The 21298-nt window shown below is 41.0% G+C and overlaps 1 protein-coding gene across 4 annotated transcripts in view; it reads right to left on the minus strand.

Annotated features, from left to right (window-relative positions):
* camsap2a (calmodulin regulated spectrin-associated protein family, member 2a) overlaps positions 1 to 21298 on the minus strand; it is a 43875-nt gene that overhangs the window by 20490 nt on the left and 2087 nt on the right. For all 4 annotated transcript variants that reach the window (XM_026194647.1, XM_026194646.1, XM_026194645.1 and 1 more), the window contains exons 2-4: positions 19636 to 19895; positions 5430 to 5591; positions 2982 to 3065 (exon numbers count right to left, since the gene is read on the minus strand). In XM_026194647.1, the coding sequence (XP_026050432.1) occupies positions 2982 to 3065; positions 5430 to 5591; positions 19636 to 19895 (506 nt within the window). The remainder of the gene's footprint in view (positions 1 to 2981; positions 3066 to 5429; positions 5592 to 19635; positions 19896 to 21298) is intronic.

The raw sequence follows: 21298 nt of genomic DNA on the forward strand, positions 1-21298 counted from the left end.
TCTGATACAAGTCCATCAGTACGCTTGCTGCAGTTTCCAGTATTTATCTTTCTCATATCCATATAATAAGTGAAACTTTAACCATAGAAAAACTCTTTTTAAGAAGTTAAATGCAAACATAATGACTGATAAATGTGGACTTCAATTCATCCAAAGGTGTAAAACGGCAGCATCCAATGACTGTGACTTTCTGCGGTGGTTGGACAATGTCATAAGCAGCCATAAGCAAACACAAACACACAACAATCCGCCAAAGCCACCCAGAGGTGACAAATGATGTTACCAAAAAGCCAGCTCTCCAGCTCGGGGGCCAAACATGTGATGACACTCACATTGACAGAGCAAGTTAAAGCTCTTCCGCTTTAAAAAGGGCTTTTCTTATATAATAAGCATGACAAAAATCCGATGATGAAATGATGATGTGATGGCACTTTTTCCTTCAACTTCACCAATTAAAGTGTGTGTCATCCTGTGTGTTTGTGGGGGGCTAGCTGAGGCATGCAGTGCTGTGTCTGCATACTGACTGGTCAGATCAGGATCAAACACTGTGGAAGTTTTCCCGAGCCCTGGGACTGGGACAGAAAATGCACACACACACTAAAACACATTGGACAGGGTTACAATTTTTACCCTTAGGTGAACTTTCTCACTCTCTAAACATCTCTAGGAAAAAGCATCACTGACAGTGTTAGTGCATGGAGTTTTTGCCTGATTTAACTCGGGTAGAAAGGCAGTTTGAAAAACCTGGAAGGCCAGAGGAGCAAGGGTCAAGAAAGGTTATTGGGTGGGATGATAGAGAGAGTCTGGAGAGGGAGGAATGGAGTAACTAAAAAGAAAGAAAAGAACAAACTGCTGATAAATGTCAGCTGAAGTTTATTAATTTTTTTATGGTTATTAAGGATGAGTTAACTTTCAGGGGTCAGCGGTACCCTCCGCATCATTAAAAAACTCACAGCAGGGTGACTTCATAGTAAAAAAAGTAAAAATAATGAATGATCTGGAGTCGAGAAACAGGCGCACAGCATGAAGGATAAGGATAAAGGTGAATACACAGATGACATCATGCATCTCCTCCTCCTCTCCCCCCTCCTCTGTTATCATTCTGCTTTGTCAGGTTGACAGAAAGTGGCTGCCATACCAACTTTGCCCCTTGCTGCTGCACCATAATACTAAATGTAGCTTGACTGTTAGCACACAATGAAGTCATAACAACAGTAAATCCACACGCACAGATGTTTAATCTGAAAAATATATCAGGATTTTATTGCTATTGTTATATGAGTTTCCACAATAATAAAGTCATAAATGACAAAGATGTGATTCCGGAAGTCGGGAGCATTTGCTGCGCCCCCTGCTATTACTGGAGCCCAACTTATTCCTCCTTCTCAAATAACCTCTGTGACAAAGAAAGCAAGGCAAAAGGGACAAATATAAGATTTAGGGCAGACTGGAATGTAGGCCATTTCTTTTTGTGCATACTTGATTCGTACAGATGCTTCATAGGAAAACCCCCGGTTGCTTTAAATCTGATAACACTGTGGCGGTTAACTGAATTAGCCCGAAATGCTAGTAATGCTTGATAAAACAATAGATAAGCAACATCATTACCACAAACTCTTACATCCATATTAACACTATTATATATAATGGACAGACAGTCCTTATGAAGACCCACATAATTTGTGTATCATTTAAAATACAAAGATAAAGGTGACAAAATTAATATTACCTATTGACATATTATATCATAACGTAACATGGCATGCCATCAACTATATGACACCAGTATAAATAAAACTTCAGATATTTGTTTATCTCTGGCTCTCTTGTCCTGTCACCCTCCCCTCACCACCCCTCCCTGAGCCTGATTCTGTTGGAGGGTTCTTCCTGTTAAAAGGGAGTTTTTCCTTCCCACTGTCGCCAAAGTGCTTGCTCATAGGCGGTTGTCTGATTATTGGGGTTTTCTCTCTACTACTCATTACTTGAAGTGACTGTTCTTGTGATTTGGAGCTATACACATAAAATTTAATTGAATTAATGAAATAATTTACATTTCCATATATATATTTAATAGTATTGATGACTAAACAGCACACAAGGTGATGCATATCAGTGGCAAAATGCAGTCAATAAAGCCTATTCTGTCTCACATTATTTGTTAAATAGTACATCACATATGTTATTTACTCCCAGTACTAAGTAGTCCTGTTGTAGGTATACTGTATCTGTGAACATATGGACTGGTATAGACCTGCTTAAGAGATTTATGAGGTATTTGAATTTAAAGAAGGACTTTATGAGATTTCAGTTAATTCATTTCCACCCATGAGAGGCATTACTCAGTGAATCACTAAATTATTTACTGCAAATGCAGTGTCAAACTACAGAATCCAGCATGGATTACTTAAATACAATAAACAGACACACACACAGGCCACACCAGCCTGTCTCATTGCATTCTAAATTACTGCTGATAGTAGAGTCGGTTATATAACTGGTTTGGACTGTGGGCTGGACCATGAACTTGGGTCACCCCTGATTACCTCATTAGACTGCAGAGGGCTGATGTTCTGGTTAAGACAAAGATGAAGTGATTGAAGCATGCAGAGTTGTCAGAGCAGATAAACTCATTATGGTGTTGAAGAAGTAACCTGGTCTTATCTCTTCCTCTCTGTGTGTGATTTAATTAAGACAGATTGAGCGTAATCTAAAGCTCAGACATCTGTGAGTCAGATTTTCTTTGATGGCATCAGGATTTTAACAGCTTAACTTCTGTCCAGGAAGCTGTTCACAGACATAAAGTGACATAGAGGTCTGGGACAAATATCTGTCAGTCAAAAGGCGAATGTGGCAATAATTCTATTAAGCAGAGCCAAGAGTTTTACTTTGCTTCTGTTTACTGTCCAACAAACATTTGTGTTTTTATGCCTAGTTTGTGAAGGACTAAAGATGAGAAATTGAAGGGGAAAAAAATCACCTACCCGAGGACTCCCAGCAGGCTCGGTGCCCTGCGTTTCCTTCTTCCTTTGCTCCTGCACCACAATCTCTTTCAGGTATTCATTTACCTGAAAGAGAGAGCACAAACAAGTTTAAAATGACCCGAGCCACAAAAGCATCAAGAAGCAAATGATAAGGAGTAGTGTATGACTCAAATTGCTCTCTTAGAAAGTGTAATAGCCAAATTAGTTTTGTTATTTTAAGTTAGTCTCATAGTTTATTTTCAAATTGGTAACCTTAATACTGAAATTTTAGTTTCCACATTATTGTCCTGCCAGTAATTAAAGTAACATATATAAAATATTCAAAAACAGTGACACCATGGTCATCTTTTTATTTCTTATTAAGAGCTGATTCAAAGGAAAAAGCAGTCCTGGTCCATTTTTGTGACTTTGTTCTGATTTCTACCAATGACTGTAGAAAACAGTCATTTCTACAGTCATTGATTTCTACAGTAAACCACAACACCAGTCTGTGGATTATACACATTTTACATTAAATTTACTTTATTAACAATGCATTTAAGTGGAGCTGAATTGATTTTATTTAAATCTAGCATCTAGCATGAGTTAAAAATGAGAAATCAGTAAAACACAAGTGGAACCCAACAGAGAGCCATATGTCAGATCAGTGGGACACCAAGACCACACCTCCTGTTTGCTGTTGTGAGTGTGTGCATGTGCGTGTATAGCTGAAAGCTGACAGCAGCTCCTTGTCTCTATTAGAGGAATGCAAACAGACTGTTGTAGATTCTGTAGTACTGTATGGAGGAGCAGCCATATGTGTCTGCAGATGATGACCACAACCACTTACACGCTTAGAAAGTCTGATTTGCTGTGATAGTATAAGTAACACTTTTGTAGGGCATGTTTCATAGGTCATATATAGCCTGATGTAACATGGTTTAAGCCTATATATTAAATGTGAGTTTGCGGATATAAGAATGTTTTGTGCCTGAACCAACACACAGACTGAACACTGACTTATCTCCTGCAGATGTGACTGTAAAAAAATGTGTTTATTGTGACACAATAGAGCTAAATTTAGTGAATTTTCTATAGGTATCAGGATAATAAACAATAACAGGATAATAACAAATAACAAACACATTTTGCTTTTCCAACATCAGCTCTACAAATTCTGTTTATTTCTTCATTTCTATTTGTCTTTTTTGAGTTAATACATTATATGTAGTACACAGTATGACAATGTCTAAGGCAGAAGAAAAAAAAAAGGGGGGGGGGGGGGGGGATAGAGTACAAATAGACATGCATAATGTATCGCTAACTGCCTCACCTGTAAGGAAGAACAAACATACAACACCTGGAACACAAAAATTAGAAAATTCAAAAGTACATAAATCAGAAATCTTCTTGTGGGGTGTGTTTGTCTTTGTCATAAGCTACAACAACCCCTCCCAGGAGAACTGGGCCAGCCGCAGCCTCCAAGAGTACTGAAGACTCGAGGCCACACATCTCAGCAATATCTGCCTGCCCATCCTAGCAGGAGAAGTGGGAGGCCATAAATAGAATACCCACGGCCAAGGGGTGGGAGTCTCAAAGGACCAGAGACGATGGGCAGCTCACCCCGCTAGAGGCTGCCCTAGAGGCTGTGAGCTAAGATCAGGGTCCCAGGGCTCCAGGGGCCACACCAGAACATCCAGCCACGCGCCCCAGAACCAACAAGTACCCCCAGCGGGGGGTAGCAGCGCCCAGCGAGGAGCGGTGGGTAGGTGAAGTCTTAGGGTTCACCTGCAGACTGAGTCACAACAGTGTGCAGGTATTTTTTTCTCATTTGTAGTGAATCTACCTGTATGCATCATATGGCAGAACCTCAGGGCATGAAGGCAACATGGTGTATCTAGATCAGATTTCATGGTATTTAGGTCAGTGTTTTCGCTGGACTTCACTGTGCAATGTGAATTTCAGAGGTCAAGCTTCATGAAACCGACGTTGGTGAAACGCCCCTGTGTGAGACTTTTGAAAGAGCTCCTTAAAAAGACATTGAACACAATGAAAGGGGACACTTATGAAATGGCAAAATCTCAAAGGGCATTACTTTTGATCAGTCCTTGATGTTACAAAATATTATTTGCTCTTTAGAAAAAAGATTTTTATAGAGGTTCGCCTGTGAGGAGGACAAATTGACCTGTGCTGCACAGCTGAGAGATGACTGATGAGAAACGTTGTTTTGATGTCAGAATGACCTATGCTTCTGCAGGTTTGGATTTCTTGTGACAAAACAAAATGTTTAATCATACGTCGACTCATGGGATGGCTTACAGAAAGCAATACAACAACACCTGTAATCTTAAGACACTAGTCTTGTGGCCCAAACACTTTTTTTGCCAGGTACAAAATACCAGGCACAAACACAGTCATTTCTATCTCTCTATAACATGTCTTAAGAAAACATTGTGTACCATAACTGACCTTGTTGATCCAGGTGGTCACTGCATCCTCAGTGTCATAAGGTGTTTCCACCTCAGGGTAGCAGGATGGATATTGGCAAATGCAGGCCATCACCTTCTCCACGCTCACAGCCTCCACTGTGTATGCCATCATCAGAGTGTCAATCATTGCCAGATGGGCGCTCTGAAAGGGAAAACAGTAACACGATTAAAGGCTGAAAATTAAAATCTCCCAGCTAGCTCACTGTAGTAAAAGAAAAGCAGTCCATCTTGTTTCTTTGCCATAAAATAACAAAACAGTCCTTGTATTATTTGATCATATGCTTTAAGTAGCGAGCAAAGGGAATGAAAAAGCCGTCATTAGTTTCTTCAGTACTGTACAACTGAAACTTTTTCTGAGGTTAAATTTTCCCATGTGGCTGTTGCCCTGGAAACAAATGTGTCCAAGACCCAGTTTGCTCACAGTGGCTGCTGGGCTGTGATGGGCCTGAAGAAAACTTCTTCCTGACAACACTACTGGCATCCGTTCTCTGTTGATTGGCTCATGGTTATTGCTGAAAGCAGGGTGTGTGCTTTTAATTAGATAAAGCCATGTTTGGTGACAGCTTGTGTTATCAGACTGTTATCTTGTGAAGAAAAAACCCACCATACTCTGTACTCTATCGCTTGGCTGCATTTTGGCATATCTACTTTTTTGCTTATTCGGCTCCGTTTTATAACAAAAACAAATATGAATTATAAAAGAAACAATGACTATAACAAGGTGTTAAGTAGCAGCCTGTTCTATTTGGAAACATGCAAATATACACAATAATGTAACGTGCAATGTTAATGTTAAGAGTGGGTTTCAAGTAGTTCTCTTATACATCATCTTGACATCATCTCATCTGCTGATTCTTACCATTTCCGCTCAGCCACCTCCAGCTCAGCCTCCCCTCTTTTTCTTAGTGGTACTGTCTCCAAGCATCATAGCAGGGCTCACTACCTTCTTGTAAACTTTCCCTTTCACTCTTGTTGCTATCCTTCTGTCACAAATCACCCCTGACACTTGTCTCCATCCACTTCAGCCTGTCTGCACTCTTTTCTTTTCCTCTCAGGGCACCATCCTTTGCTCTCAGCGGTTGACCCCAGGTATTTAAACTCCTCTACCTTCACTACCCCTGCTCCTTACAGCTTCCTTGTTACACTGGCTCCTTCTCATCACAAACAAATAGGGGCTATGTAACCTGATGTAATCCCACTCCCAACTTGAATCCATTTGTCACTGCTACTGCACACCTCACCACTGCCTTACTGTCCTCATACAGTATCATAATTCCTATCTTCCTAATTCCTATCATATGCTTTCTCTAGATCCACAAAGACGCAGTGCCACTCCTTCAGATCTGCTCACTATCCTTTTCCATCAACACTCTCAAAGCAACCCTCACATCTACCGCTGCTCACTGATCGGTAGTTCACTTCTTAATCTAGCTTCAACAAATTTTTCCCACAGCTTCATGTTATGGCTCATTGACTTTATCCCTCTGTTGTTACCAAACATCAACTAGTTCTTGAAAACATGTACCAGTACACTTCTTCTTTATCCCTCAGCCATCCTCTCACTTCCCAAGATTTTGTTAAGCAAAAAAATCTGCTGCCCGCACATCTGCATACCTCCACGGGTATGTCATCTGGACCAACTGTGTTTCCACTCTTCATCCTCTTCACAGCTGCTCTCACTTCCTCCTTACTAATCCTCTGGACTTCCCGAGTCACCAACTTTCCCCAATCCATCCTCCTCTCTCTCATTTTCTTCATTCACAAGCTCCTCAAAATACTTCCTCCATCTTCTAAACACACGCTCTATATTCATTAGCAGACTTCCATCTCTTAACCTCCCTCACCTGCTGCACATCCTTTCAAGCCTGAGCTCTCTGCATAGCCAGACTGCACAACAGAAAGTATTTACAATAATTTGAGACTATACTTGAGAACTACAATAGCTAAAGCCTTTGCTTACTACAATGTTTTGTTTTTATGATGTTAGCAAACATCTGCATCAATGACCAGTCTGTTTTCTTTCATCATGACTAAAAAATATTAATTTGATTGGTTCTTCTATATTTTTATGTCCACTTTTCTAGTTTCTTTTTGAACAACGCACCATTAGTTATGCTCATTAACCATATCAAGTCAAAGCCAGAAAAAATGCATAATTTGTAGTAGAGCAGGGCGATATGACCAAAAATATTTATCACGACATTTGAAAATTTGCGATAACGATATAACTGACAAAACACTTTACAACTCCACAACTTTGTTAGTGCTGTTTTTTATGTGCATTAAAGTTATGTAAAAATTTAACAGTGCAAATGCAAATTCCTCGCTGACAGTTTAACCAAAAGGCATTTCCAGTGGAAATTGGCCGACATATCCTCAGCATAACTTAAAAAGAGGTTATACATACACAATACGGTAATATTATGTTGACGCACAGTACGTATCACTCCGCGAGGCTCCTGCCTACGATAGCCGTAATGCTCCGACAATCCATCAAGCGGTGCGGGTTCGTAGCTTAGCAAAGTCGTACTAAAACATTTGACAGATTTTCGAGCGCCGTGTACCACATAAAATTGTTTCGAGGTCAGTAAACGTTTTTCAAAAAACACGGTAATAACGACGGCCCGCTAGCATGCTCTACCAAAAATAGTGCTTTGTTGTGTATCTGACGGACGAAAGCTAAACCAGTTCCACACCATTGAAGTTGCAGCATTTTTACAAACCAATTCTGGTTCATCTGTTTCATTCAACGATCCGCTTTCGCCCTTCTCATTCTCCGTCGCCGCCATGCTTTTTCCGTCATGTGCGTATGAAAACAAAGGCACTGCGCATGCGCGTTTTACCCATATTCTATCGTGATATTTCCTTTTCTTATCGTTGCCCAGCATTATACCGGTATTACCGTGAAAGGTATGATATGGCCCAGCCCTAATTTGTATGATGACATTACTTCTCAAGGACAAAGCAAGGGAATCCTATTCTCTCACGTTTGCAAACTGAGCATATTTTATTGTATCTTTGCATGCACAGAAATGATATGATCTATGATCTTCTATGATTTTCTACTTTGCAAATGACATTTTTTCTTCAGTTCCTGCCTTTAAATCACTCAGTTAGTGAGTGATACCACGTGTGTCCTCCACACACAAAAGGAATCAAACTGCTTTCCATGAGCTAACCAAGTTAATCAGGCTGAAACTTTGATTGTCCTTGTGAAGATTCACAATTATGCAGTCGACCAAAGTTAGACAAAAAGAGCCAACGTTACGAAAGGTATTTCTGGAGAAAGATATTCGTGAGCCATTTATAAGGTGAAAGAGGGCAGAGTAGTAAGAGTCCACATTTACTTATTTACGTGGAGTAAAAAGGCTGACTCGGTCAACAAAGGTTGGTAACTTGTACTAGAAATGACCTGCTAAGACAGCCAGAACCCCCACACAGTCCAAATGTAAGTGACGATAAATATGACACAAATGTATTATTTGTATCTCTGAAATGAATTTTCTATCTGCCGTCTCATTATTCCAATGCCTAATTTCCACTATCTGGCAACCAGGCGGCAAAGCAAACCCATTTAATAATACACTGCCGAGATGCTTCCAGTTGGCCTTCATTTAGCCTGTCCAAACAGTGTCCCAAAGACATACAAACAACAGAAAGTGTGCGCACACATATCCATAATCTGCCCTTTATTTCCACAACAAAATGAACAACTCCAGGCAACATCAATTTTAAAGGCCAAGGGAGCAGCGTAAATCCTCTGAGGGCTCCTTTTCTCTCTCACATCTCCTCCCCCTCTGCCGAGTAATGTGAGAATATCGATTTGGATTGGCTGCGGTCTGACGAGATAAAATGACAACAGTGAGAGTAAGTGTTGTTTACTCGACCGCAGACCTGAAGCCTCTAATTGGACTGAATGAAAACATACTACTGTGTGGGTGAAAGAGGTTAGCGTAGGACTGCGCGTTCATTCGGCTGTTAGTGGAACTGGAATCAAGCATACTTTAGAAAATGACTGTCACAGGCTGGGTCTCCGACCCAGCACTCTGAGTTTTCTTTGTATTTGTCTCATTTTGTTATGTGATCAGTTTTGTGTTATTTCCTATTTTCCTTTAGTTTAGGCAGTTATTGTTCTTGGTTTTCTATGTTTTGGGGTTTTGTAATTATTCATCACGTATTAGGTCTGTTAAGTTGTGTTGTCATGTTTTAGTATTTCCTGTTTTATTCTGGCAATGTCATGTGTTCTTTGTTTATTGTATTTAGCTTTCCTCTCCTGGTCCTGTCATTAGGTTTATGTCTGTCAGCTGTTTTCCCCCATGTGTCGCCACTTCCCCTGATCACCTCATGTCTGTATTTAAGCCTTTTGTTTTCTCCATGCCATTGTCGGTTCGTCTGTTTACATCACCGCAGTCATGGTTATAGTTTTCGTCTGTTTAATCTCACCTCAGTCATAGTTATAGTTTTTTGGTCTTAGTACCTTTAGTGTTTTGTTTCTTAGTGTCTTGCCAGTTTAGTGTTTTTGGTCTCTTGGTTTATTTCCTGCCGGCATCGCAATAAAGCTTCACCTTCTGTTAAAACCTTACTACTCCTCATCGTCATCTGCTTTTGGGTCCTGTTTCCACACACACACCGGCGCACCCCGCCGTGACAATGACACCTTCTGTCTGCGCTTAAATGTGAAAAAATGCAGTTTTGATTATTTGTGTAAACATTCGTGACATGAGAACTGAAGATGGCGACTTTTGTGTTGTGTTGCCGTGGAGATGGTTGACCCAATACTGAGACTGTAAAGGACGATGCTGAAGTAGGAGAACGGCTTACGTGAGCTCAGATGAGTCAGTAAGCATTCAGTTATTTTCACCTAAATCCTTAAACAACGTGTTTGAAGTATTATTAATAAAAAGCTTAAAATAAAAAGCTTTAGTACTGTGAATTGCATGAAATCAAGTGGGAAACTGTCAAGAGTTAGGAAGAGAAACAAAAGCACACTGTCAGAGCAACATTTCACAGTATTTGTGCTACACTAAACTTCCCCACTTTGAAAGGATTAGATTATTAGCTTCTGTGTTTCCATGTTCCAAAAAAAAAACAAAAAAAACAAATGTAACTGTCTTGTTATATTTGAATAAAGCTGAAAATGCCTCTTTAAAGGTCCAAGCTTTCATCGAGCTAAATGCATGCTTGGGGTGTTCCACTTCTTCGGGAGAGTCGCTGCTCCGTGTAACGGTCAAACAAATGGACTGTGAAGGATCAGCTGACCATGTGTGAATGTCAAATGAAATTTAGGAGACGAGAGAAAGCCTTTGGTGACTGGATGGATGCAAAGGAAAGAGTAAAGAAAGAGGAGAAGAGGCAGATAGGTTGCTGCCAGAGGAAAGGGTCAGCTTTCCTCATTGACTGCAGACCTCCCTGTTGTTTAAAGTAAGGCTTGTTTCCTCTGTTTTATCCCGTGATGTCATGTTTCCTAACCTTTTGGTTTGTGGAGCACATATGCTTCCCCTCAACGATGCTCTACCTCATATTCATGCATCTGCACATATTAAACCTTGCAGCAGCTCTGGCTAGAAGTAGCTCCACTGGGGTATTCAGAGATCAAATGCCCTGCTGGAGGGTATCTAAATGGCTGAAAGAGGGGGAAATGTCACTTATTCATGCCCTTTGATGGAGACTTTTTAATCATAAGGCTGCTTCTCTGTCCCTTAATTCGATTCATCCCCAAGATATCACTTTTATCTCATGGCGATTACAAAAACTGTACAAATAGTTAAATGCTAAGTCATTCTGATTTAATGAATAAACAGGTTACAGACACAAGCACACATACACACACACTATTTTGCTTTCTCATCTAAGCTGATTGTGTCTATAAATCTTGTTTAGATTTCTCAGGAGGTGAGAAGATGCTGCTTCACGGTCAATATCCTGTTTTTATTGTGCTGCTGTATTGCTGGCTTTCTGTATTTCCACCCGGGCAAACACAAAGAAGGCAAACACGGCTCATCCTTAATATGGCTTCATGGTTGAAAAAAAAAAGAAGAAGGGGGGGAAAATAGCAAAGATGGAAATCCACCACAGAAGCCTGATTTAACACAGCACAAAAGAATTGCAAATATGAACCGCAGTGACCTACAAAAGACAGCGCGTGTGACGATTTTTTTCAACCTCACAATCTGTTGTAAATAAACCGAAATCTCAATGTCAGAGCTCTGAGCTGCTTGCTGATCCCTGACACAGGTATTCAGAGAAAGATGCTTCTATAGACTGAGTTTATTTCGACGGAAAATGATCTGGACAGAGTTAATGACTAAACAATACTCGCTTACAATAAAAGCTTGTAGGACTGCACTGAGTCATCATGGATAATGATCCGCTTGTGTCTGTTTTTCTGGTTGTTCGAGGCTTCGCTGATCCTCCCAAACTTCTGCACAATGGTCTCCTGTGCGACCACATGGCCATGGTAGCACACATACTCAGGGGTGATGTAATATTGAAAAGCAGTCTGCTTTTAGAATTAAAGCTCTCCTGACCTGGCACTGAGTCTCGATGCTGGGGCAGATGTCTAAAAACTGAAACTGTCTAGCTTCAGGTAAATTCACGCCAACTCAGCTGGACATGGAAAACCACTCAGCTGTACCTCTCTTTTTGAAGGTCAACACAAGTACCAAAGGAAAGGCAAAAAGCTGGACCGAGAGAGCTTTACTTTCTATTACATGGAGTGAAAATAGGAGAAAAAAACCCCAACAAGGTTTAAGATTTTATCTTTTTTTAGAGTTTATTCCACTGTGAAGGAGCTGAAATGAGTAGGATTTGCTATAGTCCCAGTTACCAGGTGCTTTTGTTAGGATGCCTGGGTTGTTGACCCAGGGTTTTTGAGTTTATTATATTATTTATAATTTCTAGTCTTTGGGTTTTTGTTAGAGTCATGTCTTATGGTTTGTCTCTGTGTAATCCTTAATTGCTGTCTTCCCTGTCCGCTATATCCCCGTGTCCAGTCAGTGTCTGTGTCTGCCCTGGTCCCACGTCTCTGTTCCCTCTGTTGTAGTGCCTGCATGTGAGTCTGTGTCTTTTGTTCAGTCTGTGTTATGTGTTTCCTGTTTTACTTTGAAGGTCTCTGTCTTATCTCAGTGTGTTCAGTTTACGCTTCCTTGTCTTGTCAGTTCTGATTTGCCCCAGCTGTGTTTCCCTCCTGTTGTCCATTCCCTGATTGCTCCCTCTATGTATTTAAGCCCTATGTTTCAGTTTTTTATTGTTGCGATCTACCCTGATCTAGCTGTGTGTTTTGTCTGCCCGTGTAAGTTATTTGGATTCTTACTTTTGTTCTGTTTGAGTTCAGCATTAAAGCTGTTTCAGTTTACGTTTGTCTCTGGAGTCTGCACCTTGGGTCCTTTTCCTGCCTGCACACAGCCGCCACATAACAGCTTTAGACAATCATAGGAAGATTATTTTTTATACAAAGAGCACTACAGGAACTAACTCGACAAGAACAATCTAACAACCACACAGTGAGACTTCAAATGAAAATTAATGAATTGGCACTAAAGGAAACCAAGAAAATGTGAAGTTCATCAACAAAGTTATTACAATTAATCCTGCATGGAATAGTCAAAGGAGCTTGCAAAGAAAAGCGTCTGGACTTCTTTAAGTTGCTTGAAGACGTTTCACCTCTCATCCGAGAAGCTTCTTCAGTTCTAAGGTCAAATGGCGGGGAGTCCCAGATTTAAACCTAGTGGGAGTAACCCCCCACAGAGGGACAAAAGGACCCCCTGATGATCCCCTAATCGCCTGAGCCAAGGTGTGAAACTGGGTGTGGGTCCCAATCAGCCAGGGTTTTGGGTGAGCTCATTGTGAAACCTGGCCCCACCTTATCATGTGATTTCCTGAGGTCAGATGGCCCAGGATGTGAGTGGGCGTTAAGGCGTCTGGGGGGGGAACTCAAAACTGGATTATAGATGGCAGACAGTTGGTGTTGTAAACCACCGCCTCTGTTCAAAGATGGTCGCTCACAGTGGACATAGATGGCTTCTTTCACTCCTCTTTCAAACCATCTGTCCTCTCTGTCCAAAATGTGAACATTGGCATCCTCGAAAGTCTTTAAGTTGCTTGAAGAAATGTCTTCAAGCAACTTAAAGAAGTCCAGCTGCTTTTCTTTGCAAGCTCCAATGACCTGAATGACTGAGAACCTTCACAGACACCTGCATAGAATATTTATATCTTTACTTTTTTCACACCAATGTCAGTCAAGACCAAAATGGTGGCCTGACCAACACAAATGCATGACAGTTTAATTAACTTTAAGCCTTTTCCCAGTAATTCTGCCTGATCTGTCACAAGTTAATGTTGCATTTTCCCTGAAAAAGCTTCTGGTGTGACACAGAATTGCAGGTTTAAGAGATTAAATGTTTTTATGAAGATCATTGCTATAAACCTAAAATTTAAAACCTTCCAGTTTTCTGTGCCTTTAATTACCTTTTCTTTACAAAATGCACAAAACACCAACTGAGAACGCTGGCATCAGTTGTGGGAATTCAGCACTTAACCAGCATGCCTTCCATATGCTCCAAACCCGAAGCTAGCAATTATTTAGAAACCTCAAAGCTACCCTTGGAACTTGACTGAGGGACAGTACCATGGCTTCCATCCAGTGTTGACCTACTCTGTTGAAATGCATGCACTCCGAGTCCTCCCATCATCTTTGAAAACTCCCTCTGTGTTGACATATTTTCATGTGTGGATCGTCTCTATTTCACAGGCTAAATGGATCAGCAAAAACAGGAAACACTGCTGCAGATTTTCTGCAGAGCACTGACTGATTTTACCAGTTATCGGGAATTCTGGATTTCTGCTAGCCAAGCACTGTGGCTTGCTCCACATGTTTGACTTTGCAGATTTTTACCCCAGATCTCCACTAGCATAAAAGCATTTATTTACTATAGAAAGACGCAGTTCTCAGGCCATCACGTGACATTGTGTAATGTGGTTCGCTGCTTATCCATCCATACTGTACTGCCCTGAGTCACTGCTGGCATTAAGCATAACTTCCTGCCTGTGACTCCGCTGAGGCCAGCAAAGACAGAAAGAACTTGGATGTGCCTCTCTTCAACCCTGCTGCTTCAGCTCGTCTTTGTTCACAAGATCAGTTGCAATACAAGAAGAAAAAGATTCTGAGGAAGCCGGTCTGATGTTGACAAGTGTGTTGTTACATGCTTGGCACATAATTTTCTGAATTCATCTTCTGTGTGTGCCTCTTTGCACACGAAGCAGCGTGACAGCGTTGCCGTGTGCTTCTATCAATCCTGCATTTCGGCGTCTCTCCTGGAGTCCATCTCCTCTACTATAACAGCCACTACACACACACAGAGCACACAGCTGCACATACAAGTTCATATCGCAAATAACGACATATGCAGCATAAGCACCCCCACTCTTGCGCCCACCTACACACAAACGCAACACCCAGCCAACTGGTGTGTAACCATGGAAACGGAGTGCCTGCCCAATAGGAGGAGTGATGGAGGCAGCAAAGGAGAGGGAGAATAACAGGAGGAAGTGTACGCTCCTCCATCCATCCATGGTATATATATGTCTTGATGAATCAGTCTGTCACAGTAAAACTAATATTTGGTACACACAGTGTGTATATGGCTGTTGCAATCATTTTTCATCACTCCAAGCTGACGAAAATCCAACTGGGATGGAAATGTACTTAAAATGGTTGATATGGTGTCCATGTGCAGGCCTTTCATCACATTATCAGTAGCAGCTTTATTTAAATAAATAAAGTATTAATGTAGGACAAGTCCTATCATACAGACCAGCAATAAAAACAGTTGTATTATCAGCTGCTAGAGGGAACTGTTGTCCTGCAGAGGTAATGCACGTATGACACAGTTATGTTTCTTGATGCTTCAAAGCTAGCATGTTGCAAGATGACATTCCTCGTCCAGTTTGTTCCAGACCAAATGGGCTCAAATTAAGAAGCTTGAATATAATGTGAAAGTCTAACTTGTGCAATAAATGTGTTATATAATTGGCAGGCAGCTAAACAGAGGGTCAGAACTAGGTTGAATGTAATTAAGTTCGCATACATATAACGAGCATAGCTACCAATAAGGTAAACCTCTGAAAGAATATGACTATAGTGACTATAACCCTGTTTTTGTTTTATTGTTCGTCTTATATACAGTCACAGAGACACATAAAGCCAGTAAATAACCCAGAAAAAAGGACGTGGTGCTTCTACCGGTGGTACTACCAGCAGAAGCACCAGTTCACAAAGCGTACAGTTCACAAAATAAACGCATTATCATCTAATATATAATGAAAATCTCATAGCGGCATCATGAACTATTTACTGCTGCTTTATTAAATTAAATAGTTATGACATCCACTGTTCAGTTGTGAGATTATTTAAAGAAACATACATATGCTTGGAATCTATTGTTTCCAATTACTATACTGTAACTAGGCTGTTCTGCATGTCATCACAAAATTCAGAAGTCAGTCTCTTAAATCTGACTTTAATCTTATAAATCTCTCTTAAATCTCACAAGTCTGATTTTAATCTTATTTTGACTTTAATCTCAAAAGTCTGACTTTAATCTCAAAAGTCTGACTTTAATCTCAAAAGTCTGACTTTAATCTCAAAAGTCTAAGCTTCATAGCTTCATAACATGACTCAAAAAGTCATGACCCCAAATTATAGACTTTTACTGGCTCTAATCCTCTTCTGTAGGTTACACACACACACACACACACAGAGTTTGTCCTTTGGCTACATTCTCACCCCAGCCAATATAATTTAATTTCACCATGGCAACAGAGTGACTTTCTCCAGGATTAATTTTTCAAGTGAAGACACTGCTTGATATTTGATAAGGATTATCTGTTGATTATTGTCTCAAACTTCCTTTTTTGTCACATGCCACATGTACAGTGAAACAACACAAACATGATATTCCTGCTGCAGTACACACCTTTGTGTTTTAAATAAATCCTCCATCATTCCAGAGGACTCACTCAAAGAAGGCCACTGCACTTCCACAAATGAGCACAAGCCTAGCAATTAAAGCTTTTCTCAGCAGGTAATTGTGTTCGCTGTAGTGCTGCATGGGAGTGACAATGTTTAACGCTAACAATATTTCAGTATTGCCCACCTTGACATCCCTCTTTATTCTTTGAGAGCACTACAGGTGGGGAGAGTCAGGGATACAGAATGTGTGTAGGCGACCGAGTGGGAGGAAACTGCGATTTGGATTCTGCATCTTCACGTGTAGAAATGTGTCACATGGCAGAAGAGAGAAGGCTGAGTGGGCAGAATAGTGGCAGAAACGAGAGGGAAGGAAAAATACGACTATAAAGCAACGTCGAGTCGGCAACCTAACGAAATGTCAGCAGTGTGCTCGGTCCTGACACGTGTCAGACGAGACGTCAGCAGCATCTGATTCTGTAGCTGCCTGACCTACTAAAGCTGCCTTCAACATCCTCTAAAGTTGCTTATTCTGAATATTCTTATTCTTCATGCAAACTGCTGAGTCAAAAAAGATGCTAAGCCAAAATGCCACGAAGCATTATTTAACGACACTGCTGGTGCTCTTATCCCGAGCAGCTTACATATACAGCTGCAGGCAGGTGCTCGGTCTCTGCTTCTGGAGTAAAAGCAGTGATGTTTTTCTTTCACTAAAACTTCTCAACACAGCAAACCACCTTGTCTGATTCTTCCAGAAGAAATGCCTTTTTCTCTATCACATGAGTTCACGTCAGACACCTAACAGCCAAGGTAGACACTCAAACAGTCTCTTAATAATTAATAAAGCTCTTCTTGAGCTGCAGTGTGCAGCCAGCTGATCAATATTAATACTGTCTCGCAGTGCTTATCAAACTGCAATCATTCCACTAGTGGAAACACTTGCTCGGTTTGGGTCAGGTTGCTGCCCCAGCAGTGTTCATGAAGACAATGCACTAGCTGTCAGTTCAGTGGATTATTATTTATTCTCACATCAACGTAATTCAGACACTGCACAGATTTTGTACACTTTGTGTGAGTTACATAGAATCTGTCTGCACCGGACGTTTAGATTGTTTGTCGACTTGTTGGGTAACATTTATAAAACTGAGAAAAATCACATCTTCGTGTCTCATTTAATGTCCAGTCTTGGAAATACCAAGGATTTAATGACAACTTTTAACAGACAAAGACCAATGGTGGTGCAGACAAAGAGCCAAGAACAAAGCAACGGGATACAGCAAAACAGGAGGTGGGAGGAATAAGGAGCAAGGAAAAAGACAAGTGAACACAGAGAGGGAAGTGATTGGATTTAATGGGAATGATTAAAAAAGGGGAAAGATTTGGAAATAAAGTAAAAGAGGGGATTTGAAAGTGTCAGGAAGGTAACTAGGGAGTAAGGAAAAAGCACAGAAAGAAAGAAGATAAGAAGAGATGATTAAAACAGAAGAAAAAGGCCAGGACAGAGCATGGAAAAGGAAAGTAATTTCACACTCTTCTAACAGCTCATTTTCACATTCACAAAAACCTGCTCTGTCACACAAACACAAATCCTGACACCCTCTAGCACAACATTCAGCCATGAACCGCAGTGAATTACAATCAAATAAAGAATCCTTGCATTGGGGCAATTGTGGCTCAAGAGTTGGCAGTTCGTCTTGTAACCAGAAGGTTGCCGGTTTGAGCCCCGGCTCGGACAGTCTCAGTCGTTATGTCCTTGGGCAAGACACTTCACCTACCGCCCACTGGTGATGGCCAGAGGGGCCGATGGCGCGATATGGCAGCCTCACTTCTGTCAGTCTGCCCCAGGGCAGCTGTAGCTGCTTCCACCAGTGAGTGAATGAATAGTGGAATTGTAAAGCACTTTGGGTGCCTTGAAAAGTGCTATATAAATGCAATCCATTATTATTATTAGTGAGACTAGCCAAATAACACTCACACGTGCAACATTTCCCTTACCTTTAAAAACCCATTAAAATTTAAACCTGGGAGAAATGGTTGCACTGAAACACTTGTTGTAATCTGGAAACTAAGTGCTTTAAACGTAACCGCAAACAAAACTTAAATAACTTTTACATTAGCATTGGAGGGAAATTAAAACCAGCAAGACTCTACAAGCAGACTGCAGGCATACTGTGTGCTAATTGTGTTGCAATTGCAAATTCACTGAAGCAATAAAGCCTCCTATTGAGATTTTGCCCCAAAATAATGAGGATACCTCAATCTCACGCAGTATGCTTCCTGCAAAGTCATCTCATCTCTGACACTGACAGACTGAGAGGAGCTGCGAGTGTACAGTAAATCCCACCCTACAGCATGCTTTCATGAAGAAAATACCAACCTGCACAGAGCAGTAAAAGCCTTGAGGTGTGAATCGGCTTGAGAAATGACAAATTCAAGACAAAAATCTGTATGAGAGATGTGTGTAAGTGACACTCTCCATCTTGTTGCATTCTCTTGTTACACTTTGGTCATCTTGCATTGTTATTCTAATGCAATGTGTAGAAGCTGTTGGTGTCCAGCTATACTCCATTAAGAGACTATGTGATTTCCACAAAGTAGTTTAATCACAGTTTAGTATGAGCCAAACTGTATATATATGAACATGAATAAGAACTACTGTGGTTTGTCATGTTTACCTGAATTACCATAGAGAAATGTTTTACAAATAATGGAAGGAAAAAAATGTCCTGATCAGTAAGCAATAAAGGTTTGCACATAAGTTTAAATAAGGGAATACATTTAGTACCTTAGCAAACAATATTAAACTTGGCTTGATCAAGCTAATAAGTAAAATGCATTTATTTACTCTAATATTCTAAAGGAACAGCATACTCTATGGAAACCATGAAATGTGAATATACTATGTAGCTGGGAGAGAAAAAGCTGCAGGGTGATCTTGTATTTGAGTGCATGAAGGCGTAAAAATATGCGTTTCTGCACCTCGACAGACCAGAATGTCTGCTTAAGTAAAGTTTCAGCAACAGCAAGATCAAATAATCGGAAGAGGAAGGAGACTGTATGCGTGATAGATGTCTGAGTTACTGAGAAAGCAAAGCAAAGGTTTACTACCACTGTATTACCACCAACAGCTGGGTGCACGCCTAATACATTACTAAATTCACGCACATAAGAAAGAATCTTTACTGTGTACAGTTTATCAGCTTTCACACAGCTCCCCTACCATTTGCAGAGGCCTCTTTCGCAGGTCTCTCTCAGTCACCAGTCTCTCCTGGTCGGTGACGTACAGACCGCGTTGAGCTAGCGCCTGGATGACAGCATCGTGACCCAGCAGCGGCTTGGCAGCGTCACTCTTTAGGATAAGGCTGCCGGCCCTGCAGTAGAGGTCTGCAGATAGCAGGAGGCTGGCCACAGGAGGCTTCAGGTGCTCCTGCTCATACTGGTCTGTGTAGAAAGGGTCCTTCAAGTCTGCTGGGATGCTGTCTGCGTGATAGAGCAGAGGAAGCAGAATCAGCTGACAAGCAGAGCTTAATAGCAACATGGCGCCAAATCATTTAAATAACAATTTATGAATCAATTCATATTAGACATTAAAATGCTGGCAAACATCAGCATGTTTCTAAATTGCTTGCTTTGCCACATCATTGAGGATCATATACGAGAAGGTAAACAAGTATATAATTAAAAGCGCTGATGTAAACAGAGGAAAACAGCTGAAAGCATTCTGGAGCATTAGTTTTCTACCTTTCTAATGAATAGTCATTTAAATTTTCTAATACGATTAAAAAAAAATAGGATAAACTCAGATGAGCTAATATCAAGTTTGGGCCGTGTTATTCTAAATCTGTCTTCACTGAGGATTTTTCCCTCTGTGGACAGATTGTCTAGCAATACTTTGGCACAACTACTTGTTTTCGTTGCCATGCTTTGACAATAACATCACATGGATATGTGTGGATAGACCTTGGCGTTGCTATAGCAACTGCAGGATGAGCGGTAACCTGATCGATTCATCGAGTGTGTATCTCTGCAGCTTCCAGCTCCCTGGGAACACCCTTCTCACTGCCTGCCTCATCAAAGAGAAAGGCTGCACGTGAGCGTGTGTGCATGTGTGTTCATTACCTCAGGCAAGTCCACTGCACGGGGGATAGCGTACAAATAATTTGAGCAATTCTGGCCCACACCTTTCTATCAAGTGTTTTCACAAATCCACGTCTGGGAACATAAAGTATGTTATGCACAGTTGTTAGTAAAGCTACTGCAAACCCTTCTTTCCCTGGTGCAGATTAAGGAAGCCACGATTAAGCGTTTTCAAATGAGACTATTTGAAAACATTAAATTATGTCTGCAAGCAAAACAGACGCAGGGCTCGTCCCTGTCTCCTTGGCACGGAGAATGGATCTTAATTAGGATAAAAGCCTGTGTGTGTGTGTGTGTGTGCGAGTGGTGATCCACACCCTGACAGCTTTATGCTGCCCATCCTCCAGCACATGCACACGGAGGTCAATGAATCACCTGCTTTGACTGACCGCTATCAGCAAGGTCATCTGTACACAGTGTTATTACAGCAGAGAATCGCAGGCAGAAGTAGCAACTATCCAGGTTACAGGGTTTCCTGTCAGCACTATATTCATATTAAGGATCCTAACAAACAACAAAAAATACACTGTCTTTATATTAACCCCCCGCACCGCCTTCATCATCCACAGGGAGAGGTCAGAGGTCAGGCTGAGCTCACGGAACACCACCTCTGGAGCTGCTTAGGAGACGATTTTTTATGTTATCTTTCAACATTTTGTGTCCTGGTTTATATTCTGGCATGCTCCTAATCGTTTTAAGGACAAAGAAAACGTTGAGCATGAAGAAGTCGGTTTTATCTTTTTCAT

The sequence above is a fragment of the Astatotilapia calliptera genome, chromosome 15, assembly GCF_900246225.1.
Source record: "Astatotilapia calliptera chromosome 15, fAstCal1.2, whole genome shotgun sequence".
Classification (NCBI taxonomy): domain Eukaryota; kingdom Metazoa; phylum Chordata; class Actinopteri; order Cichliformes; family Cichlidae; genus Astatotilapia; species Astatotilapia calliptera.